Source organism: Mercurialis annua, linkage group LG2, assembly GCF_937616625.2.
Source record: "Mercurialis annua linkage group LG2, ddMerAnnu1.2, whole genome shotgun sequence".
NCBI classification, from domain to species: Eukaryota; Viridiplantae; Streptophyta; class Magnoliopsida; order Malpighiales; family Euphorbiaceae; genus Mercurialis; species Mercurialis annua.
The window spans coordinates 18,490,337-18,509,104 of NC_065571.1; the positions used below are offsets into that span (position 1 = coordinate 18,490,337).

Consider the following 18,768-nt stretch of genomic DNA (forward strand, 5'->3'; position numbering starts at 1 on the left):
ATTAAGAAGGAAAATAAGAAAACTGTAAAAAAGAAAGAAATCAAAAAAAAAAAGGTTAGGTTTCATAAAATTGATGGTGTGAAAAGTAAAGATATAGATTGGGCCGTATAAAAGTAAAGTCTAACCCAAATCCTGTATTTTATATAAAAAGCCCTAGTTAGATCACTCGAGACCGAGAACCGGCGTCGATCCATCACAACTCCAACACACAACTAACCCCGCTCTCCTTCTCATGATACTCAAATACTTGAGATAATCCTTATATCGAGATAGCTCCCACATCGACAAGATCAAACTCAAATTCAAAGAGAGAATCAATCTGATATAGCTAGACTCGACTCCAAGACGCGGAAAATTTCCAACGATCTTCTGACAAGGGATCCTCTAACAGTAGAACGTCTGACAAAGGAACATTTGACACTCTACAAATGTCGCCTCTACATATCACGCGCATGACAAAAAGATAACTAAATTAGGCACATCATAACACTTCCAACAAACTTTCCCACGTCATCATTCTCTATAATACCTCAAAACAGGTAACATACAAGGTTAATACTGCTTTTTCACACTCTTTAGTCAATTTTTCTTTTTATTTCTTTCTCCCCTTGACCATTAGAGCAGCATCCCGAAATCCACTTTTGGCATCTTTCTCACAGTTATTTCCTCTATTTTAGGTGGGCTTCTGTGAAACTCCTCGGCCTAGACATCCTCGAGTACTCAGTGAATCATCAACTGGCACCGTTGAAGGGGGTATCCTGATCTCACAGCTCGTTTTTCTGACCTAAATTGTTCAAAAATAGAAGATATTGATCCACTAATATGAGAACTCAACCCTTCTACAATGGGTACATTGATAGGGCTGAACGGTAGAGGGTAGACATCACACTTTGCCCGAATGTCTGGTGAAAGCACTTTTTATCATCTATTTAACCCCTCGTATAGGGAGTAACCTAGCTTCTGCTGGTGGGATCATCAACCCATATCCTTAAAAAGTGCTTTATTCACCTTGCTTACCACCGGTTTCCATCGGAATTTCACTGCCTCTAGGCACCCTAACTCAGAAGACATCATCATCATCAGTACTAACCGCAACACCGCAAATGCCCCAAAGTTTTTTGTAATTTCGTCCATAGACGGACCATGAATATTAAAAATAAATAGTCAAAAGACTACTTAAATGCAAATGAAAAACATGTTTGAATGCCCAAGTGAAAAAAACTAATACTCCCTCCGTCCCAAAATAATAGTCCACTTTCTTTGTAAATCACAATTTAGAGTGTTTATTTTCCATATTGTCCTTATTTAAAGTGTATCATTTATTACTATTAGCATATTATCATAACATTTAATAAGGGTATGATAGGAAAAATGAAATTAAATTTGTGAAAAATTAGAGCATTAATTGTGTTTCTTAAACTGTGTGAAAAAGAGAAAGTAGATTATTATTTTGGGACGGAGGAAGTAGTATAAAATTGTTATGATGGGTTTAGCCTTACATAAATAGCGAGCATTTTGCATATAATGATAACTTGGTTTCAATTTGGATCCCTTGCACTCTCCTTACCTTTTCAACTTCAAATGGCATGAGCTACAAATTTCTCTCTGGTTGTACCATGAATTTTCATATCCACACATGCTCGCATTCATGCATGAAAACTATTACAATACATATATGCTATGTAGCAGATGTAATAAAACTTAAATGCTAATATAGGATACAAAAGGAAAAGAAAATTGTACATGGATAATGAAGCAGTGGATCAAAATTGGTAGGAATTGTCAGATCCATGCTTGCTTCTCATATTGTAATGGTCAAATTTTGGGTTCTCATAATCAACATGTTTTTGTTCTATCCCAGAAACTACCTCTCCACTCTTATCGCGTTGGCGATGCCTAGTTTTCTCTCGATGGCCCTTGGACCTACCAGAAGAAGGCACCTCACCTGATCCGTAAAACTCAGCGCGTTTTGAGGATCTGTATTTGGTTGATAAAGAAGTGGCTGACTTGATCTTTGGCGGTTTTATTTCTGAATATGTATCACTTTGTACGGAAGCATGGATACTCTGCCGGGTTTCGGATAGAGTCTGCCTCTGGACTTCATCTTCAGGCATCCTTAGCTTATCTTTTAATGGGGTAAGACCTTTCCTGGATCTACCCCATGAAGGGATCAAGTAGAGGAACATATTAGCCAATGCCTCAAGTGCAAGCTTACACAGATCAACCATCAGCTGTCCAAAAGATGGCCACCCAGCTTCTTCTTTCATACCTTGTATCGGAGGAGTCGATTCAAATTCACTCTCTGAATACTGTTCCTGCAATTACATACGAATCAGATTACGCCAAATGCATCAAATGAACCAACTCAAACTGAATATCTCCTCTCATGCTTTCTCATCCAAATAAAAACAAAGAATCAGAAAGCTACCATTGCATTGTCAAATTGCATATCTTAACTCAATTTCGATTTTCTAACAGAAACTATAACTTACCAATTATGCCTTTTCAGTAGCTAATTCAAAATTAGATGAATTACTTCCAAAGACACGACTCGAGCACAAGAATCTAGATGCTACACTTCAACTACATAATACGAAATCACAAAATAAAAAGGAGTCAAATTGGATTTCGCACCGTTTTGCAGAAGAAAGAAGACCCAAATCCCTGCTGAAGCATGCAAGCAAAGTAGCCAGCAAAAACAGCCCCAACAACCATAAGGAGATCTGCCATAAAAGTCAGTAAGGACAATCCCAAATGAAATGATGACAGTTCAGTTGTTTCTAGGCCAATTTATTCTTAAAGTTTCTTCCAATATCTTCATAATAACACTTATAGCAACCCAAAGAAAACCACTGAGTACATGAAACAACAAATCTAAAGACTAAGCAGACATAATATTGACTTAATTCACCCTTATAAATATTGAACACATACTAACTAGCTCTAGATGTGTTAAAGTTATCTCATTGGTTCAACTCTTAAGTCTCTATCTTGCAAATTACTTGAAACTCAGCCAAAGCATTGATGCAAAATATTATGCTGAACTGTAATGTACATGTTTGAGCTCAATAGAAGGTCTTTGCTGATCAACAGCTCTAAAATTCAATAACCGTGCGCTGGCAAGAAAGTTATATCACCCTATTATTGACACATTATCCAAGTCCATCTGGCAGGAGTTCTCAAGTTTAGCATCCTGAAAGATGAGATAAAAATTTGCTACAAGTTCTGGGTTTGACTGCCTAAAAAGTCAATATAAGAAACGAGAATATATTTTGTAAACACAAAAGAGTCCTACTTGCTGCAAATATCTGATCAAAAAGCATTTCCTTCATAATACAGATTACACGATACAATGTCATGTAGTCACGGAAATTATTTAAGATAAAAGATTCCCTACATCCACAAGGAAATCAAAATGTGTAAATCATATCAATCAAATGAGATAGGACTTAAGTGGCAATTGTCCCCTTCAACTTGTAAGCAATGGGCAATTAACACATAAATTAACTTCATGGGCAAATTAGTCACGAACTTGTTGATTATGGGCAAATAACCCCACTTTGGCAATTTGCCTCCTCAACTAATAAGCTAATTGTTCCCTAATGGCAATTTGCCCCCTCAACTTGTAAGCAAATTTGCCCAAATAGGGTTAATTGCCCATTAACTACCAAGTTCGTGACAAATTTGCCCACAAAGTTAATTTATGTGTTAATGCCCATTGCTTACAAGTTGAGGGGGCAAATTGCCACTTAAGTCAATGAGATAGTAAGAAACCTGTGAAAGTAAGTGAACTGGACTGATGATCACAATCTTCTTGGTAGAGAGAGATCTGTCGAAGAGCGGCATTTCCTCTATCAACAACTAATAGGGAGCATGTGGAATGAACATAAACTACATCAAAATCAGTTGAGAATTTAGCATCCTCACTGGGTCCATCCCTGTAGCCAGCACTGTTTGATTTCCCACCAGCAATAGTTGTCACACCTGCAAACAAATTCCATATTCACATTTTAACATATTCAAGTAATTTGAAAAAAACAAACAAACAGACTTTAGATTTTAAAGTTGTTCCAAACAACTACAAATTAAAGTAATTAGCAGTTCCCAAGGTTTTTTACATAAATATATTGAGGTACACTTCCATATATAGTTCAATGCATCTTTTAAGATAAAATGGGTGGTTGATGACAACGTAGGGTTTGAGAAAAAGAACGCATACCGGCATCTCCAATCTTTCTGATGGCAAGATTCAAGGTATCAGCAACATACACATTCCCTTTATTATCCATGGTTACACCTTTAGGATGATTGAAACGAGCTTCATTGGCTTTTCCATCCACATGTCCTGTATAACCCTGAAACGACCCGGCCACCAATCTCGCCCTACTATCTGCAAGAACAAATAGAGGGTATGATACATAATTCAGAGCGAGATAAGAAAAGAAAACTAAAGCACTCTTAACTCACAAAATCAAGTCAAAATCATACATTAAATTCATAAAAGCATACTAGAAGCAAAGGGGATCTCTTTTGTTATAGATGCATCATCTGTGTTTTCCTTGTATAAGATTAGAAAAGGCACGAGATTGATTACTAGACTCACAACATTGACCCGATTACTCGCAAAAGATGGAACTCCCACTTTGTTAATGCTTGAAGTGAAAAGAAAGGCAACCATAGTAAAAGTAAATATGAAGTTGGTTTATGTTCCATTCCCAGAAAGTGTTTGCTTATCCAAAACATGATCCATAACGCATCATTCGATTGATATAGGATGACTAACTTTTCTACCCTCGAACGTTACAAAATAGCAAAGATAGAGCAACGAAAACGAGTTATGCTACATTTGTTTATTGAGTTCAACACAAGTCACATAAGAAAATAAAAAGAAAGCAATTGCAAACATACATTGGGACAACGGTGGCGTAATTTTTACAATGTTGCTACTGAGTTGATCAACAGCATATAATTCGCCATCCTGAGAGACGCGGATTTTGTAGGGCAGCACTCCAATTTCATTTCCTTGGACAACAGTCTCCACCAAATACCCATCTTCATATTGAAGAAGATTCCCATCTGCTTATGTAAAACTTGTCAAAACATAGCTGCAAATGAGTCAAAATGAAAGCAAGACAGACCTGATTGATGTGTTTTGGAGGATGACCATTTGAGAAAAGAAGACAAGTAGTTAATGAATGGCCCTAAGCACCAAAAAAAACCAAAAAAATAAGAGAATAATCCATACCCATTAAGCTAAATACAGCATACAAACACAAAAACTAAAGATTATGAGAGAATTAAAGAGAAACCTGAAGGAGCAGCTTGAGCTTCAAATTGAAATGTGAAAGCAACCAAAAGGGTTAGAAGAGAAGCTAAGTAGAGATGGGATCTTTTCATAGTGAAGTAATGGGATTAGATTTTTACTCACTCACTCACTCACTCACTCACTCACTACTTTACATGTCTTCAAAGCCAGCAGCAAAGGCAACCAACTCAAGGGCAGCTTTTCTTTCTCTCTTTCTAAGGGATCCCTTTTTGTTTTCTTTACAAAACAAGGGAAAAGGAGTATTTCTAAAAACAAAAGGGAGTAAATAATAAGAGTTAGGCTTAATTACTTAAAACCCCCCATTTTGAACTTTTTTTGCGTTTATATTTCGACTTAAGAAAATTTTCAATTATACGTTATTTCGGACTTTTCGTTTTTAACTCTATCCTGAAGCACTAAATTAATCTTTTTTTCATCTGAAAAAAGATTAAATAGTCCTTTATTTTTAACCAATATTCTAATTAAACGTTAATGTTATTAATTTTACAAAACACAATTTTTTTTAAAAAAATTCAACTAATTATTATTATTTAATTATATTAATTATTAATAATTTTTTAAATCAAAATTATAAAAAATTAAAATTTATGAAAAATAATTTTTTTTTTAATTTTTTTTTTAATTTTTTTTCCCGAAGGAGGAGCCCGAGCTGCTCCTCTTTCAGATATGCTTCTCCTTCAGGAAGGAGGAGCAGTTTCATAGAAGGAAGGAAGCATCTCTGTGAGCGGAGCTGGGTTCGGGGATGCTCGCTCAAGACTTATGATTGACTTCTCGATCTGAAAATGGTTTGAAAAATGGAGTCGTCACCTAGTTCAACTAGGAACTGCCTTTTAACCGACTAGTGTGCTTGACTTATCTGTTACCAGTTTTATTTACTGGACATATTCGTTTTTATCTCATCTCAACAGTATATGCAGTTCACAGGATATGAAAGATGTAAATAAATATGTATGAAAGCAGTAAACACGTTTAACGCGCATATGACTCGATCTGAACTGGCATTTGAAGCAAGTAGCATGTACTCCTAAACATATATCTAACCTTATAGGTTTCTAGCAAATAGCATAAGTTTGGCTGGTCTGAATTGATTACATGCACAAAACCTAAACCGGACGTATAAGCGTGATTGATTTTATTAGGCGAGTCTTGAAAAATCTATACAACCGTTACTACGTTCTCGTGGTAGTCCTACGATGTCTAAGTGATGGGCTGGAATTGCATTAATGGGCCATTTAGGTGATTAGTTCATTAACCGATTATTATTTGATTTGAAATGTTTTTGGAAAGCAGTAAACAGTGCTGGCATGCTCAGGGGCAGTTGGATATACATACAAGGTTAAGAATTCTTTGAAATCTCGTAGACTTTTGAGTGCCTAGCACTCGGCTCGATTTGACCATCGGTCTGGCCGGATCTAGCTCTCGGTCAAAACACGGAAGTTGACCGGCTCGTCGATACGAAACCTCCAGTTCAAAACGGAGTTGATTCGGAGTCTGATTGAACCCGAAAATTGGTCTGGAAATTGTTGGTCAGATCGGATCTGGCTTGATGGGCCCGGTTGACTAGGTAGATTACAATGGCGGGCTTCGAGGCCCTAAAAATATTGGGTTAAACCCATTTACTATATACAAACAGGTCCTACAACTAAAACAATATTTCTCGAATCCAACTGAGACTAATTCGAAGTCCGGATGAGTCTGGATGTTTAGATCGAAGTCTGGAAGATGTGGGAAGCGAGTTTGGGAACAAAAAACACGGCGCCAGCATAATCTGTCGGCGCCGGCAAGACAAGGTGGCGGCGCCGCCGGTTACAGTGGCAGCGGCGGGGGATTTTTGACAACAGTTTCCGAATTTTGTTTCGCTTCGTTCTCACTCGTTCCAAGTCCGTTTCTATTGCAAAAGTAATCAAAAGCGCATAAAATAGAACAAGGAATCCAAAATATGGCATAACCAAAGTGTTTAAAACTCATTTAAACAAAATTATTTTCTGGGCAGCAAGTACGAATTTCGAGTTTTCATGACAAAAAGAGCTAAAATCTCCTAGAAACATGCATTCTAAGAGCTCTAGAGTAATTGGATTTATATATTTGAGCTTAAACATGATTAATTACAGCAATTTAACATGTCTATCATCAAATTTCACGGAAATTATTGAAAGCATCGAATTGATTGATTATTAGAAATTTTGATAGAAAAGCAACAAAACTACCTAAACATGCATCCTAAGCACATAATTACAGCAATTATGGCAATTATATATTTAAATTTACGGCAAAATCAAAACAAAAATATTGAGGGTCATCATAATTACCGGTTTGAGTCCTTGGCTCGTTTGCTGGCGAAGTGAATGCAGAATCCAGCTTCGAGTCTGTGCGGCTTGCGTTTTTGGAGAATCAAAGCGTTCTTAGTGTTTCAGGACTGGATTCTTGTGTGTGTGTGTGTATGTGTGATGGTGTTTGGCCAAATTAGGGTTTTAATAGGGGTGGAGATCGAATTTCTCTGCCTAGGGCTTATATGTTTCTGATCCGAAATATGACTCAGTGAGTTAACAGTAGTATTTATAGGAGTCAATTATGTTTAGAGTTTGCTTAAAGTCTAATTACAAGTTTTTCCTTTTAAAATTTGGATCAGGGTTAAATACGTGTTAAAGGATAAATATTAGGATTAGCTTTTAATTATTTAATTAGTATTTTAATATATTAAATTGGTATTTACACTTGGTGTCTAAGTAAACATGTATTAAAAGTTAGTTTTGGTGCCTAAAAGTGTCAAAACGGCTACTAAAGTCATATGCGTTTGGTCATGGTCAATTCCAGTTCGTAAAACGTGCAAGTTAGCCCATAAACTTATAAGATATTGCAATTAATCCAATTTCTAGACTTATATCATAATATCTTTGGATTTTTATAGGCTATTTACGCCTAATTGCGTTTTAATCCTCCAAGTTTGCAATTATGCACAGACTATGCTTGCTTAGATTCCAGCAAGCAAATTGAAAGCTCGTCACCCGGACAGATTTCTCTAGAAATCATCATCGGACGCTTCAGTTCCTTATCACTTTTTACCTGTCTGAAAAATAGGTGTCTACAGTGTTCCCCCTTTTTAACGAGAATTGACGAAATTGGTCAATTTTTGTTAGAGAAAAGACTTGTTGTTAGACAAGCGACAAGGATATTGTCCACCATCGGAGGTGCTCGCTCGCCCAGTGGTATGGTAATGCCCTACCCTGAGCATTACCCGTTGTGGTGCATGACTTTGGCCTCATGCACCGTTGGTTATGATCTACTCCTCATTTGGCTAGGAGTAGTCTTTTCAGCTGCCATTTCACCGGGCTGTCTGAGTGCGTGCCCCCGTGAAATAGAGCTATAAACTTTCAGCCGTCCTGAGAGTGGTCTGATGGCTCGGACCCCGTTAATTATCATGTCCGGACCTTTTTAGATTTGTAGAAGGGACAACATCCCCTTGGCCATCCCAAGGGCCACCCTATCGAATGGGTGCCTGGATTCTGTTAATTATTCCATACTTAACGGATGCTGGTGTCTTTCTACCAGGCTTTGGCGTCTTTCCGTCATTCTCGGTGTCTTTCTATCGATCGTCGGTAGGGGTGAGCATGGGTTGGTTTGATTCGGTTTGGTTTAGTAAACTCCAAAATTAGACCATATTTTACGGGAAAATATAAAAACCAAACCACGCCAAATATTTATGTAAAATTTCGGTTCGGTTAACCAAACTTTAGCATCGGTTTCGGTTCGGTTTGGTTCGATTTCGTTAACATAAATTTAGATAAAAATTATATAATATTATATATAATAATTTTTACTTATATGTGTGTATTAGTTTATATGTTTTATTTTCATACATGTATCTATACACACATATTATATTTATACAAAAATATTTAATAAATAAATTTTATATTTATTTATACATATATATATATTAATAAAAATAATATTATTGTAAACTTTGGTTTTATAGTCGGTTCGGTTAACCACTAATTAAAACCAAACCAAAATCAAAAACCATACTTTTTTTATAATTTGAAACCAAACCAATCCATTTTAACCACTTTAATCAAACCAAAATTAATTTCGGGTTGGATTGGATCGGATTAATGGTTTGGTTCGGTTTTTGCTCACCCCTAATCATCAGTGTCTTTCTATCGTATGCTGATGTTTTCAGGCTTTGGCGTCTTTCTGCCATTTATGGTGTCTCTATACCATGTTTCAGTGTTTCTCTAACGTATCTTGGCGTCTCTATGCCATTTGAGGAGCCTGACTCTATTGATTGTTTAAATCCCGTCTTCTGGGCAACTTTATGTTTCTCCGGGGTCTGTTTTGAAGGCTCTGGGACTTGTTTTGATTCTCTGCAGTGGCGGATCCAGGAATTTAGTATGGTGGGGTCCATAAAAATTAAAATTATAAACATGTATAAGCTTAAAAAAATCAAATAATAAATTAATTATTTACAATTGTCCTTGACGAGTTTTCATATCCTGAAAATACTGAATAATTACATCGTTGGTGACACTATTAAATACATCCTTCTCGATGTATGCTATTAGACAATCATTCAACCACTAATCACTCATTTTATTTCGTAAATCACTTTTTATCAATTTCATCTCTGAAAAAGCTCGCTCCACGGTTGCTGTAGCTATAGGCAAAATTAGCGCCAACTTTAATAGTAAATACACTAGTGAATAAATATTATGCCTTTTCACCTCCACCATCCTCTTTGAAAGCTCTCCTATTCCATTCAAATTATTAAATATGTCGTCCCCGCGTACATCTGTAATATAGTTTTCAAGTTGATTTTTAAGTGAAATAAGTTCAACACTAGAAAACTCACATGGATAGAATTAAGCCATCTTGATTAAATTTTTCTTGTCAAATGCACTAAATGAGTCTTTTGGACTCAAGCAAGCAACACAAAGAAGTAATTTACTATTGACTTCATCAAAATGACGATTGAGCTCTTGAAGTTGCATATCAATTACTGCATAAAAGACATCAACCTGATAATGGTGTAAATTACTAACATGTGAAGTTCTACGGCGCCCTCCTGTAACATATGCATCTTCCATCTTCGGTATTGTAATTTTGACCTTATCGCAAAATGAAAAAACATTATTCATTAAATCTTCCCATCCACTATCTCTCATTTGTTGCAATCTTTCTTTTGCAGATCTAACAAGTGACATAGCATTTACAATTTCTTGATCTTTTTTTATGCAGAGCTAAATTCAGTTCATTAGTAATCCCCAAAATTGCCACCATTAAATACAAGCAAAAAATAAAATCAAATGATTCTAATATCTCCAAAAGACGACGTGCTTCTGCTTTTTGATCTTGATAGGTGTCATCCCTCTCAACATCTTCAAGTACATAGATAATTGAAGAAAACATAGCCATTATATTTAAAAGTGAAGCATAATGAGATCCCCAACGAGTATCACCAGGCCTTTTAATACTCATCTCTTGGTTCAAACCTCCACCAGTTTGTAATTCACCATTGATCAATAAATAAATAACAGTGTTTGCTTGTTGCTCTGAAAGCTTGTCTCGACGCTTACAAGAAGCTCCGACCACATTTAACAAACGAGCAATTAAATCAAAGATATCATTAATAGTAAAATGATTCTTTGCAACAAAAATAAGTGCTAATTGTAACTGATGAGAAAAACAGTGAACATAATAGGCAGATCCAGTTTCTCTCATAATCAAACTTTTTAAGCCATTGAACTCACCTCGCATGTTACTAGCACCATCATAACCTTGCCCTTGAATTCTAGAGAGGCTTAGTTTGTGTTCTGAAAGCATAGAACCAATGGCATCTTTAAGTGATGCAGCTGAAGTATAAGAAACATGGGTGAGATCGATAAACCTCTCCACCACAAATCCTCTTTTATCTACATATCTCAAAACTAAAGCCATTTGTTCTTTGCATGAAACATCGCGACATTCATCAACTAAAATCCCAAAAAATCATCTTCGAGATCATCAATTATAGCTTTGGTTGTTTCTTTTGCAGTTGCGTGTACAATGTCTTTTTGGATTGAAGGAGCTATCATTTTTTGATTTCCAGGAGCATTATGCAATACGACTCTACCCACTTCATCATTACGTTCTGCATAAAAATGTAGAAGCTCAAGAAAATTACCTTTGTTGCTTGAATTTTCATGCTCACCATGACCACGAAAAGACAATCCTTGTCTTAAAAGGAATCGTATACAATCAATAGAGGCATTCAATCTGATTTTGTATTCATTCTTAGCTAAGTTTGTTTTCCTATCAAATGCAAAATGAATAAATTGAGCTTGATTCATCAAATCTTGACATTTATGAACTGCCATGGTATGTGGATTTCCAGCATCATGAACATCCAGCCGCGATTTTTTATTTCAAGCTTTAAATCCTTCAGTTACAAAAGATTCGAAACCACTTTGATTTTTAATTTCAGTGTTAAATAATTAACAACATAGGCAAAATGCAGCTTCCTCTTTTATATTGTATTCTAACCAATATTTATATTCATCAAACCAACTGGAATTGAATCGACGTAGTCTACCTCCAATATCTCTTTGTTGAAAATCATGACTACGAGGTTGACAAGGGCCTTTTTAAAGATATGCCATTCGAACTTCATCTCGATCGTTTGGATGATAACTGTCAATTTTCAACCGTTCTCCAGGATCAACAGGAAGAGCATTCAAATCAACTCCTTTTTGTTTTGTTGAATACGCTTGTGCTTTCATACCTTTTTCAAATTTATCATCTTGAATAGGAATTTGTTCATGGACAGAGTCAGACGATTGAGAAACTAATAAATTATTAGATTCGAGTGTAGACGGATCTTTCTTTTTATAATATCTTAGCATGGTTAACAGTTCACTGCAAAATTATATGTATATAAACTAAATTAGAAATTAAATTTAATTGTACAATTTAAATGAATTTATAATTTTAAATCTAATAGTAAAAAAGAAATAAGAATATACGTACCTTATTAAACTTTTAATTCGGCTGTTCTGCTCTGATTTTAATTTGAACTTATATGACTTTCAGAATTTTCAATTTTTTTTGACCCTTTTTTATAATTAAAGCACTGTTGTTTGTTAACCAGCAAATTAGAGAAAGCGTGGATTGTTATATTTTTATTACTATGTAAGGGTATATATATATGGACTTGTGTGGTTTTAAAAAGCGGTGGATTTCAATGTGGGATACTAAAATCCATAAATATAAAGGATTTAGAGTCTTTTTGATTAGCTATTCATTACGTGAAGCAGTAAATTTTTCTTTACTTTTGAAAGTGGGGTCCATATGAAGTCTCCAAATCCAAGTGAGTATAAACGTACATCCACCTCTGATTTTCTGGATTTATCCTGAAGGCTCTGGGACTGTTGTCTGAAGACCCTGGGACTTTTCTTGAAGGCTTTGGAACTTGTCTCATTCTCTAGATTTATTCGGAATGCTCTAGGACTCATCTGGGACTTTGTTTGAAGACTCTAGGGCTTTGTTTGAAGGCTCTGGGACTTGTCTGATTCTCTGGATTTTTTTTTGAAGACTCTAGGTCTTGCTCTGATCCTCTAGGGCTTGTTTGAAGACTCTGGGGCTTGCTCTGATCCTCCGGGGCTTGTCTAAAGACTCTGAGGCTTGTTCTAATCCTCCTGTGCTTTTTTGAAGGCTCCAGGGCTCGTTTTGGAAGCTCTGTGGCTTTGTTTGAAGGCTCTGGGACTTGCCTGAAAGTTGTGGGACTTGTTTTGAAGGTTTTGGGACTGTATAAATTGTTGTCTGTCTGTTTTTACGACCGTATGTATTTTTTGATTCTTCATCTCCTGTGATGTCTGTATTGTTGTCTGTCCGTCTTCAGGGTCGTCTGTCATTTTTCAACTGTTCATCTTCTGGGATGTCTGTATTCTTATATGTCCGTCTTGATAACCTTAGAGATACTATTCAGGTATGTCCTTAGAAGACGTACTTTTTTGTCTTTTAGTAGCTTGTGCCTTTTTTAAGAGATGCATCCTCTTCCTTTTATTTTGAGTTTCTCTCTCTTCTTTTTCTATTCTCTGAATTTGGACATTTAAGCTATGGCACCACTCTGGACTTTTAGGGAAACGTGCATTGATCTTGACTGGCAGGCTGACCGACATGCTACTTTACTGGAGGCGGGCGAGGAGGTCCTGCTCTTGTTGCATCTTGAGGGGCACTTGTGTGCTAAGGCTCATCGTGAGGTGCATTTTTAGCTTGTAAATATAGTCTTTATTGTCTGTATGTTTGAAATACGTACGAAATATCGTCAAAACTCAGTCGAAAGTGGGCCTAGTCCCTAAAAAATTTGTCCCGAAGAGGGAAAAGAAGTGGCGGCGACGCCAAGGCATAGTGGCGCCGCCGCCACTACATTCTGGCGGTGCCGCCTGTGATACTGGCGTTGTGATGGTGGCGCCGGTGTCTCTGCGGCACGCGAACTCCGGTGCATTTTTTACTATTCCGGTTTGATTTCTGATGATTTTGACCCTGTTTTTTTTAATCTATTTGTGCTTTTAGGAGAGAGGTGTGTTCCGTACGTCTGAGAACTTTATGGATGCGCGTATCTGGTAAGGTGCTTTTCCTGCTGCTGTTTGTTCTCGGGTAAACGCTATGGGTTTCGCCCGCTAGCGGTCTGTTTACTGCGACGAGGATCTGTGACAGCGTTTCTCTGCGTGCGCTGATGGAGCGGTGGATGGATACTGCCCATACTTTTCACTTGCTGGTTGGGGAGCTTACGGTTACTCCTCTAGATTTTTTGCTGATCACAGGAATGTTTTTTGGAGGTTTGCATGTGCCTTTTGATGGCGGTTTGGGGATTTATCCTCAGAGGGATACGTATATCTTCGAGATGCCGAGTTTTGTTTCGGAGATGAAGGGTCGCAGTCTTCGACATCCTGAGCTGTATGACCGTTACAAGGAGAGCTTTCCCCGGACTAGCGGCGAGGTTGATATGATCGCCCGAGCTTTCATCTATTATCTACTGGTAGTAGTTCAAGCGTGAGTCTGCCACTTTGTGTGCTGCCGGCTTTAGAGGACTTGGACGCCGTTAGTTCTTATGACCCAGGGTCTATTGCTTTTGCTATCTTTACACCAGCATGGACCAAGTAGTATGTGGGGGATCCCGTCTCTCTAGGATGTGGCCTACTGTACACATGAATTGTAATATTGCCCTTTTAACTGTGCCGTGTTTTTGTTTTTGTTATTTTAACTAGTTTTTCTTTTGTTTTCAGATTTGGGTCATCCAGATGGGCCTTCTGACTGGCTTTAGTGTCCTTCCGGGGTTAGGATTCCCTATGCCGAGGTTTTGAGACTTTCCTCGTACTCTAACGCAGAGTTAGGGAGCTGAGTGCAGAGGCCAACTGAACGAGCTAGCGTGGACAGATGTGAGTATTGAGCTCTATTTTTGAACTACTCAAGGTATTATTTGCACTGTTGACCCATTTTCTATTGGTTGTAGGTGGACACTACTTGGAACACTCCGCCTAGAGTTCGCTGGCCTCGGTGGGTACAGGATGTTGTAGAGAGATCAGGCATGCATTATTTGATGCATGGCTCGAATTGTAGGTCTTGGTTTCTAGGAAAGCGTGTTCTCCATTGGTAGGGCGGCCCACGTACTCGTACGGTCCTGGATAGACCTCCTTTATTGATGCTACGTGGCAGGGACGTGGTATTGCTAGCTCTTCGACTGGATTTGAGAGGTTACTCTGCTCCGTCCCAATATAGTTGTTTACTTTGCCTTTACAACACAGTTTAAGAAAAACAATCATTGTTTATTGGTTTTGTAAATTTTTTCTTACTTTTCTTGTCATACTCTTATTTAATATAAGGTACACTTGCAATTTACTTTTAATTTATTCGTTAGTGGACTTTAAATAAGGGTAATATAGGAGAGTTGAGTGTAAAAATTATTACTTTTTGAAAGTGGACAAGAATATTGGGACAATTTTTTTTTTCAAAGTGGACAACTCTATTGGGATGGAGGGAGTATATTTTATCCGAATAATTCAACACGCGTCCAATTTCTCCATAATTTTTATTTAACTGAAATTTATTATTTTCAAGTTCACTTATTAATAATTGGTAGCTATTCAAGAAAATTAAAGGTGATAGAAGTATATATTCGAAAATCAGCCTGAGTATTTTTATCATAACTCGCTTTTCCGACGTCAGATTTAACTCATTCAGACGTCCATGGAAAAGTATAGCTCGAATACCTACAACTTTTATGAAAACATCCAATCTTGATACAACCCGAACAAGGGACGAAAGATTCCTTGAAGCTGCTGCATGTGTGCAGCTTTGTGAAATCTGCATGTACCCAGTTCAAGTATTTAATTGATAAATCATTTTTTTTGACTTTGGATTTCATCGATTCAAATGTCCATGAAAAGGTAAATCGAATTCCTACATATTTCATGAAGACATACAATCATTTTTGACCTGGGAAAGGGCAAATCGTTCCCTCGAAACAACTGCATGTCCACAGAATGGTGAAATCTATTTATATTCAGATTGAGTATTTATGTCATAACCCGTTTTTCCGATGTCGGATTTCATTAATTCAAACGTTATTGGAAAGGTAACTCGAATACCTACAACTTTCATAAAGACGTCAGATCCGGATTCATCCTCTAAAAAGGACAAAATCTCACTTAAAGTAGCTGCATGTATGGGGACATGATGTAATCTATGTCGTATCACTAGGAAATGCTGTAGATTAAATTTTTAGATAAGTCTTTATCCGTATATATCCAGCTATTTTTAAAAAATATAAAAGTATCTTCCAAAACAAGTCTGGTTATTAATGGTGTAACTCTTTTTCCTTGTCTCTAGTTTAACTATTTTGAACGGCCCTATAAAGCTAACTCGAATACATACATTTTTGTGAAGAAGATAAATTCGGATTCATCCTCAAATAAGGACGAAATTTCCCTTGAAGCTGCTGCATGTATAGAGGCATAGCAACTCTTCACCAAATAACGTAATTTTGTGATAAACATATTTATAACTTTTCACCAATTGATTCCAAACTCAATAGAGAGGAGGGATTTATATGCTTACTTTGTCCACTTGTCCCTATTAACTAAACATTATATACATGGACATGATTTATTATTATTTATATTTTATATAAGTAAAATATCTATATTCAATTATTTTAAATTTGAATTTAAAGATACCTTCTTTTTATTAATTTATAATAATCTATCTTATTCGAATAATTTAACACGCGTCACATTTCTGTATGATTTTTATTTAACTGAAATTTATTAATTTCAAATTCAATATTAATAATTTGTAGCTATTCAAGCAAAATAAAGGGGATATAAGTATATTTTCAAAAATCAGACTCGGTATTTTTATCATAGCTCGCTTTTTCCAACGTCGGATTTAACTGATTCAGACATCAATATAGATAGGGAGATTTATATGCTTACTTTATCCACTTGTGCCCATTAACTAAACATTATGTATATAGACATGGTTTATTGTTATTTATATTTTATGTAAGTAAAATATATATGTTCAATTATTTTAAATTTAAATTTAAACATACCTTCTTTTTATTAATTTAGAATAATCTATTTTATCCGAATAATTCAACACGCGTCACATTTCTCCATGATTTTATTTGACTGAAATTTATTATTTTCAAATTCACTTATCAATAATTGGTAGCTATTCAAGCGAAATAAAGGGGATAGAAGTATATTTTCAAAAACCAGACTCAGTATCTTTATCATAACTCGCTTTTCCAACGTCGGATTTAACTGATTTAGACGTCCATGGAAAGGTAGCTCGAATATCTACAACTTTCATTAGACAGCCAACCCTGATTAAAACTGGAAAAGGGATGAAAGTGCCCTTGAAGCTTCTTCTCGTGAACAATTTTGTGAATTCTGTACGTGTCTAGTGTGAGTATTTATGTCATAATACATTATTCCAACATCAGATTTCATTGATTCAAACATCAATTAAAAGGTAACTCGAATACTTACAACTTTCATGAGACGTGTCATCCTGATTCGACCTGGACAAGGGATGAAAGTTACCTTAAAGATGTTGCATGTGTAGAGAATGGTGAAATCTATATATATTCAGATTGAGTATTTATGTCATAACCCGTTTTTCCGACGTCGGATCTTATTGATTCAAACGTCACTGAAAAGGTAACTCAAATACCTATAACTCTCATGGAGACGTACGATTCAGATTCGTCCTCTATAAACGACAAAATCTCCCTTGAAGTTGCTGCATCTGTGGAGACATGGTGAAATCTATACCGTACACTAGGAAATTCTGTAGATTAAAATTTTACACAAGCCTGTATCCGTATATATCTATCTGTTTTAAAAAAAAGGTAGAAGTATCTTCCAAAACTAGTCTGGCTATTTATCGCATACCCCTTTTTTCCGAACTCCGATTTAATTGATTTGAACGGCCCTAAAAAGATGACTCGATACCGACATTTTTCATGAAGAAGATAAATTCGAATTCATCCTTAAATAAGGATAGAATTACCTTTGAAGTTGTTGCATGTGTAGAGGCATTGTGACTCTTCATCAAATGACGTATTTTTGTGATAAAAATATTTATAACTCTTCACTAATGGCATTCCAAACTCAATAGAGAGGGGGATTTATATGCTTACACTACGCACTTGTCCCCATTAATTAAACATTGTATACATTAACATGATTTATTATTATTTATATTTTATTTAAGTAAAATAAATATGTTCAATTATTGTAAAGATGAATTTAAATGTATTTCCTTTTTATTAATTTATAATAATCTATTTTATCCTAATAATTCAAAACACGTCCAATTTATCCATGATTTTTATTTCTTGGAAATTTATTATTTTCAAGTTCACTTATTAATAATTGTTAGATATTCAAGCGAATAAAGGGGATAAAAGTATATTTTCGAAAAACTAGCCTGAGTCTTTTTTTTTTATCATAACTCGCTTTTTCGACGTTGGATTTAAATGATTCAAACGTTCATGAAAAGGTAGCTCGAATACCTACAACTTTCATGAAGACACCAAATCCTGATTCAAGAAAAAGGGACGAAAGAGCCCTTGAAGCTACTACACATGTACAGTTTTGTGAATTCTGCATGTACCCAGTCTGAGTATTTATGTCATAACTCGTTTTCCAACGTTGGCTTTGTTTGATTCAAACGTTAATGGAAAGCTAACTCGAATACAACTTTCATGAAGATAGACAATTCAGATTCGACCTAAAACATGGACGAAAGTTCCCTTAAAGCTGATGCATGTGTACAAAATGTTGAAATCTATATATATATTCAGATTGAGTATTTCTGCCATAACGTGTTTTTCAAACGTTGGATTTTATTGATTTAGACGTTCCTGGAAAGTTAACTCGAATACCTAAAACTTTTAT

General features: G+C 36.0%; 2 protein-coding genes across 2 annotated transcripts; both read right to left on the reverse strand.

Annotated features, from left to right (window-relative positions):
• Positions 1-1,532: 1,532 nt before the first annotated feature.
• LOC126669708 (uncharacterized) lies at positions 1,533-5,560 on the reverse strand. The gene is made up of 7 exons (XM_050363248.2): positions 5,310-5,560; positions 5,139-5,201; positions 4,909-5,076; positions 4,220-4,390; positions 3,775-3,984; positions 2,635-2,723; positions 1,533-2,315 (listed from the first exon to the last, which is right to left on the reverse strand). The coding sequence occupies exons 1-7, from the start codon at positions 5,395-5,397 to the stop codon at positions 1,764-1,766; spliced, it is 1,341 nt and encodes a 446-aa protein (XP_050219205.1). The 5' UTR covers positions 5,398-5,560; the 3' UTR covers positions 1,533-1,763.
• Positions 5,561-10,185: 4,625 nt separating this feature from the next.
• Positions 10,186-11,260, reverse strand: LOC126668322 (uncharacterized). The gene is made up of 2 exons (XM_050361527.1): positions 10,611-11,260; positions 10,186-10,513 (listed from the first exon to the last, which is right to left on the reverse strand). The coding sequence occupies exons 1-2, from the start codon at positions 11,258-11,260 to the stop codon at positions 10,186-10,188; spliced, it is 978 nt and encodes a 325-aa protein (XP_050217484.1).
• Between the last annotated feature and the right edge of the window lie 7,508 nt (positions 11,261-18,768).

Excerpts from the sequence above, each read along its gene's own strand:
- LOC126669708 (XM_050363248.2), bottom strand. The coding sequence starts at position 5,397 with ATGAAAAGATCCCATCTCTACTTAGCTTCTCTTCTAACCCTTTTGGTT. Across the intron at positions 5,077-5,138 it reads CTCCAAAACACATCAATCAG|ATGGGAATCTTCTTCAATAT; the intron begins GTCTGTCTTGCT and ends TTACATAAGCAG. Across the intron at positions 2,724-3,774 it reads CAGTTCACTTACTTTCACAG|ATCTCCTTATGGTTGTTGGG; the intron begins GTTTCTTACTAT and ends CTTTTATGGCAG.
- LOC126668322 (XM_050361527.1), bottom strand. The coding sequence starts at position 11,260 with ATGGCTTTAGTTTTGAGATATGTAGATAAAAGAGGATTTGTGGTGGAG. Across the intron at positions 10,514-10,610 it reads TTTGATTTTATTTTTTGCTT|ATCTGCAAAAGAAAGATTGC; the intron begins GTATTTAATGGT and ends GTCACTTGTTAG.